General features: G+C 47.7%; 1 protein-coding gene across 1 annotated transcript; it reads right to left on the bottom strand.

Annotated features, from left to right (window-relative positions):
• Positions 1–921: 921 nt before the first annotated feature.
• On the bottom strand, positions 922–6,259 carry LOC117355110 (pre-mRNA-processing factor 6-like). Its single transcript, XM_033933167.1, has one exon. The coding sequence runs from the start codon at positions 6,202–6,204 to the stop codon at positions 3,307–3,309; it is 2,898 nt and encodes a 965-aa protein (XP_033789058.1). The 5' UTR covers positions 6,205–6,259; the 3' UTR covers positions 922–3,306.
• Positions 6,260–6,767: the final 508 nt, after the last annotated feature.

Raw genomic sequence — 6,767 nt, 5'->3', positions numbered from 1 at the left:
GATTTGAGTGGACAGAGGCAAAAAAGAGAAAAAGTTAAGAAGGCTGAAAGGGAAAAATCAATACATTGGAGACAGGCATAAGGAAAGAATGGAACAGTATTGAGAAGAGGAGAAAAACTGGACAGCAGATATTGGAAAGAGAATTGGTAGAAGATTGACAAAAAGCAGAAACTGGGACCAAGATGATGGAAAAACAAAACATCCAGACAATAAAGTAGAAAAAATTGTTTTATTATGAATTTATTACCTGGAATATGTTAGCTTTGGGATATGTGCATCACAATTATTTTTGTATTCAGTGGCGTAGTCATATACAGCTGATATGGGGGTGGGACTGGAGCCCAAAATTAGTGAAGGGGCACCAAAGTTTCTCCTTGCTTGAGTGCAATTTATAAATACTTGAGCTAGTGGAGATTCCCAAGCCCTGCCAACTGAAGACATCTTCCTCCAGTCTAGCAACTCAAAATCTCCAAGCTTTGTAGCCAAAGGCAATATCTTCAAGCTGCCCCTGCTTTCATGCATATATGAAAACCAAGGGGGGGGGGGCAGGGAGGAGGCCCAAAAAAGCAGTACTATTTACCCTGATTAAACGATCCTCCACGCTCGCTGCTGATAGCTGATTCAGCATCCCCACTCTGATGAGGCTCACCATAGCTGTAATAGAAATGAATGGGAGAACCAGGAACACACATCCCTGCTCATCATAGTGGGGAAGCAGAAGTGTGTGGCTGCTCCCACTGTCAGCGGTGTACGTGGAGGATCACTGAGTCAGGGTAAGAATTACTGCTTTTTTGGGTTCCTCTCCAGTGTCCCTTTAATGAAGGTTTATTATTAGATAAGTACATCTTCTATATTAGTGATTGCAAATTTGGGACCTGCTCAGCCTTTTTTCTTGCTCATCAGCTAGTGTTGGTGTTTGTGTGGCCCCAGAAAATTTTTTTGTCGAATGTGGCCCAGGGAAGCCAAAAGGTTGGACACCCGTACCCTACTCCTTCACCGTGAGCAGGGAGGGGTAACTTTCATAGCGTTCCAGGTCGTGGGCCAACCCTCTTCCCCACTCCTACTCCTTCACTGTAAGCAGGGAAGGTTAATTTGCATAGCATCAAATTTGCACCAACATATTTCCACGACCCGCCCCACCTGGCTATTTTTTCGTGCCACCCGGCTAGAAAAAATTTCTGAGAACACTGATGTGTTATTTTCCATGTACTTTTTACACACCTAGAGCGAAAGCTAGCCACTTACGGCCGCTTAGTACGCGTGTGCCTCCATGCTCATGGGGGGAAGACAGAAGGGGCCATGGAGAGACAGGGAGAGGGAAAGGGGGCTGCTGTGGGGGAGGGGTGTGCAGGGGGGCAGACAGCTTTGCTCTAGGGGAATAGAGAAGGGGGCCCATGGACACAGTCAGGGAGAAGGAAAGGAGGCTGCTTTGGGGGGAGGGGTGTTCTGGGGACAGACAGCTTTGCTCTGGCGGGGAAGACAGAAGGGGCCATGGAGAGACAGCTTTGCTCTGGGGGGAATACAGAAGGGAGGGCATGGAGCGAGTCAGGGATAGGGAAAGGGGGCTGCTTTGGGGGGAGGGAAGACAGAAGGACACAGACAGCGGCCAAGGAGAAAGAGAGAAAGAAAGAAACACAGACACACTCTAGCACTCGTTAATGTTACGGGCTTAAAGACTAGTGTATAAATAACAAACTCTGGCCCATATTCAAAGTCCTAAACCTTAAAAACAATATTCGATCAATAGATACTGATTTCAGCATTTGGCTCATCAAAGTTGGTAATGGTGATACACCACACATTGACGGCTTGCCTGATGACATTACTGAAATCCCTTCCCAAATTTTAACCACAAAAAACCTCAGACTTTTTTGGAGAAAAAATTACTATTATAGATATTCCAAAATTAACAAAAAAAATCTATACTTTGCCCAAAAAACTCTGATGTAAACTCTATAAATGAAGAGGTACTCAACATTTTAGAAGGACAGACTGTAACATATCTCAGCTCCACCTCAATTGATGACTCCACTCAGGAAGACAATCAATTCTCCATGGACAAGCAGTATAAGTCAGCCCCACTTTTGGTGACGTCATCTACGTTTCCTATTCGGTGTGGCTGACTTATCCTGCTGTCCACGGAGCACTCCCGTTATAGGTAAGTAACTTCGCTAGCTATCCCATAAAGTTCCTCGATGAACTAACTCCTACAGGAATGCCAAAACAAACTCAACCTTAAAAAAGGAGCAATCATTATGCTGCTCAGAAATTTAAATACTAAAAGAGGATTGTGCAATGGTACCCGCCTCATCATTAGAGACTTAAAGAACAACCTCATCATTGCTGAAGTGATAACCTGTTCAGCAGAAGGAGAAAAAGTTTTTATTCCACGTATTGATTTGGTTCCAACATCCACTGATTTGCCCTTTACATTACGAAGGCGACAATTTCCAGTCACATTAGCCTTCGCCATGACAATTAATAAATCTCAGGGGCAAACTTTAGAAAAAGTGGGCATTTACTTACAAGAACCAGTATTCAGCCATGGCCATTTATATGTAGCTTTTTCGAGAGTTAGAAGATTTTCAGATATTCTAATGACAGTTATAGATGGCCCTAACTAGGGAAACTATTACCTAACTCAAACAGAATCTTTACAAGGAATATTGTCTATAAGGCCATTTTATAGATATACAACATAACCAAAAAATAATTTATACAAATTATCTTAATATTAATAAAACCCTTAACTACACATGCATACTTTTACACATGCCTGCACATACACAATATAACATAACCACCAAACAGAGAAGCATCTGAGCACCAAGCATTCCTTTACACCCTTGAGTTACACAGGGTTTCCTATGTTGACTGGGAAGTATGAGTATTATATTCAGTTGACGGAGGTTTTAGGTAATTGAGATTGTTTGTATGCATAGTTAGGAAGGGGAGAGCATTTTTCAATAAAATACTGTCATTTACAATGTTTCAGAAGAGACGAATCTCACAAAAATAATATATTTTTCAGTCACTTTGGGTTTATAAATTGTACCTATATGCCCCAGTGGCAAACAGATCTGCTGGAAAAATGGGAAATCAAAAAATTTAAGCCCACTAAATGCAACAACAAATAGGAAAAAGAGAACAACTTATAATAAATCAACCATATAATAGATATTAAAGTTCTCATGGTAAGTTTTCAGTAAATTGTTTTAACTCTTAAGTCTGCACATATATTCTAGCACCCGTTAATCTAACGCGCTTATACACTAGAAATCTATAACAAGCCAGATAATGAGAAATTTAGAAGGCATTTTTAATCTTGGAAGCCGCAAGTAGGAGAATTTCTCCAATCTTGTCCTGCCAGTTCTGGATATCCTTGGATACTTGGCACCACAGTTCGCCATGGCGTGGTTCTGTGTTCTCACAGCGCTTGCGCACCTCCTCCTGTTGCTCCTCTGTGCCATGCTGCAGCTCAAACTTATAGAAGAAAGCCCAGGCATCACCCAGATCCGAGTCAATTTTCACTGTGCGATGAAACCACTCCCGGGCCTTTGTTATTTTACGCTCACTCCAGAATAACTTGGCTACAGCCAGGAGCACGTGAGGGTCATGCTCACATTTCTTCAGGGCATCCACGCTCTTTGTCTTACGTTGTGGCCTTGCCTCCAGGAAAATGGCTTCTGACCACAATATTCCTGAACTGGGACACTCTTGCAAGGCTTTGGCCATCAGTGTGTTGGCAATGTTTTTCAACCCTGCCCTGTACTCCAAGCGTACCGACTCTAACCAAAGCTCCGGGTTCTTTGGATTCTTCAGACGAGACTTTTCCAAGATAGCCCTGGCACGGGTCAGCTGTCCAATTTTCTCCTCCAACCTGGACAGCAGCAGCCACAGTGGAATGGAGTGAAGACACTTCTTTAGCCCCTGGTTATATGCTTCACGAGCCATTTCTGAAAGCCCTTCCTGTTCTAGAATCTGCCCTTTCATCATCCAGAGCTTGGGAAAATCCTCATAATGATTAAGGGCTTCTTCACAGAGGTCTTGGGCAGCTTTGATGTTTCCTAGCACCCATTCCAACTTTACTGACTTCATGAAGACCCTAGCAGTGGACGCACTGCTCCGAGCCTTTGCTAGTAATCTTCTAGCTCTCTCATACTCATTGTTCTCAGATTCCAGCTTCACTGCAGCCAGCCAGATCTCTTCACTGTTAGGATTTGCCTGGAAAGCCAGGGCCAGAATACTCCTGGCAGCAGGCACATCTCCTGCCAGCCATTTCGACTTTGCACCCATCAACCACAGGACTTCTGCCTTGGGACAATGAGCAACAGCCCTCTGCAAGAGCGCCTCCAGGGATTCCCTGGTGCCGTGGTTCTTCTCAAAGTATGCCGCTCTGAGCCAGACACTCTTCTTGCTCGGGAAAACCTGTAAAGCGTGGGCATAGATTGCACGGGCACACTCCAGGGCATTGTGGGAAACACAACTGTCAGCATCTTCCATCCAGGTGTGTTTCCTGTCCTCCTCCTCAATCCCAATGCCAATCACAGCTCGAATAATTGCCTGACATGTCACCACACTGGCAGCTTTATCACACTCCTCTGCATCCTGAATCCACTGCTCCCTGTTGATTTCCACTCCATTTGCCCGCAAGGATGTAATGGCTCTGTCAATGATCTTTTCAACCATCTGTGTATTTCCATTGGCTTCTTCAAGTTTGGCAGCTGTAATCCAGATATGCCGGTCTGTAGGAATATTTTCTCGAGCTTTGTTGAGAACTTTCCGAGCATTTTCATATGTTTCCAGTCTTGCTAAAGCAAGCCACAGCTCTACACTTGTGGGACAGCACTCTACGGCTCTACTCAGCATGATTCGGGCATCTTCAGGCTCTTCCAGTTCTACTGCTGCCTTCCATAGACGCACAGAATTAGGAACATGCTCCAGGGCTTTCCTCAGCACACGTTTTTTTGCTCGAATATCAGTTTCCAATTCTGCTGCGCGGATATAAACCCGCACAGACTGTGGCAAGTGACGTACTGCTTGAGCTACCACAGCTTTAGCTGTGTCACCAGGCTGCAGGCGGGCAGCTTCTAACCAAACGTCTTCACTCTTGGGGCACATTTCAGTGCCTTTCATGATGAGATTTCGAGCCACTTGTAGTTTGCCAGTGACCTCCTCCAAACGTGCAGAAGCAATCCAAGCTGGAGGGTGATGAGGGTTGGTCTCCCGCACTGACTTCAGGAGCAGCCTGGCTTTCTTGATATCATTTATGTCTCCACCATGTGTTGGGATCATTGAATTTAAGTCAGTCAGGTATCCTTTGGGGTCCACCACAGTCTGGCCACTCACAGAGTCCGACACCTGACTCAGTCTCATATCCATCAGGGTATTCCTGGCTTGTCCTATCTTCCTCATGTCCAGGTCGCCAGTGCCCGGAGTCATCAGCCCAGGTGTCATTCCTCCTGGATAAGGTGTGTTCAGCCCCCCCGGAAAGGGAGTATTCAGTCCCCCAAATTGCGTCTGTCGGGGATCCACCGAGGTGTGATTCTCCCCACTCTGCAAGTGTTTGGCAAAGAAGCTGTCCGGGATAGGGGTCAGTTTGTCATAACGTGGGTTCCTTTGTCGCTTGTTCCTGGCATCGCCAACTTCCGGGATACTCAGCCACTCCTGCTCTGTAACTTCCGCCAGTTTCCTCTTCAAGTCGGAGAACTGCTGCTGGATTTTGGGCCTCTCCATGCGGTATTTCTCGATCTCTTCTTTCTCGCGCTGCTCCCGCCTCTCCTTCCGCCTCTCGTCCATCCGTTTGTCCAGGGCCGCGTAGATGGCATCGGCCTCCTCGTCGTCCTTCTCGTAGGGGCCGCTGGAGAAGAGGCTGCCGGCGTAGCCGTTGAACTCGTCGTAGTTGGTGTCGTTCAGATCCTCGTCGTCGTCGTCAGCCTGGCTCTTCTTCATCTGGTCCCCCACCGTCCTCTTCCCCGGCGGCGCGTGGCGGTCGTCCACCGGGTCGTTGGCGTCCCGGGCAGGCCCGATATCCGAGCGGGTGGTAAAGCCGGTGGCGCCCCTGCCTAGGCCCGGCACGTAGCCCAGCGGAGCGGGCATGCCGAGGAAAGGCTTCTTCTTCTTGTTCATGGTGCCGGTGATGGAGGCGGTGAGGCCCGAAGCTCCGGGCGGGTTGCCGCTCGGCGCGGAAACGCTAGACGCCATTTTCCTTCGCCCGGAAACTGAGCCCCAACGCTTCCGGTCACTGGGTTGCCATGGTTACGCTTTGGCGCGCTCCTACGCAGGCTGCTCGGAAGGGGAGGGGGAGGGGGAGGGAGAGCGCGGGCCTTGGCGTAGACGCACAGGCGGGAACCAAGTTGCGAGGGAGAGCAAAAAAAAAAGTAGTCCAGGGAGGGGGGGGGAGAGCTTTACCAGCCAGAGCAGGCACTTCTCTTTTCCAAGTTTGCAATGGGAGGTTTCCTTGCAGGAGGGCTGCAGCTCTCGGCACTTCCATCTTGAGGAACTTAGGGGAGGGAAGGAGGGGTCCAAACAGAGGAAGGGAAGGAACAGAAAGGGAGGGATGGTGTGGAGGGGACTTGGGAAGACAAAGGGAGAGATACTGGATGAAGGGTAGTTGAGAAAAAGAGATGGTGGGGTCCATTGCTGCCAGACCTCCAGGGAAGGAAGAAAACAACAAATGGGCAGGAGACCCTGGCAAGCAAGTTATCAGAAGACAACCAGACAGTGGCGTACCTAGCATATGTGACACCCAGGGCCCAACATGATTT

This window comes from Geotrypetes seraphini, chromosome 2 (genome assembly GCF_902459505.1).
Source record: "Geotrypetes seraphini chromosome 2, aGeoSer1.1, whole genome shotgun sequence".
Classification (NCBI taxonomy): Eukaryota; Metazoa; Chordata; class Amphibia; order Gymnophiona; family Dermophiidae; genus Geotrypetes; species Geotrypetes seraphini.
Note: the sequence above shows the minus strand (reverse complement) of the source record. Positions and strands in the feature narration are given on the sequence as shown.

Coding starts and splice junctions, on each gene's coding strand:
- LOC117355110 (XM_033933167.1), bottom strand. CDS start 6,204: ATGGCGTCTAGCGTTTCCGCGCCGAGCGGCAACCCGCCCGGAGCTTCG.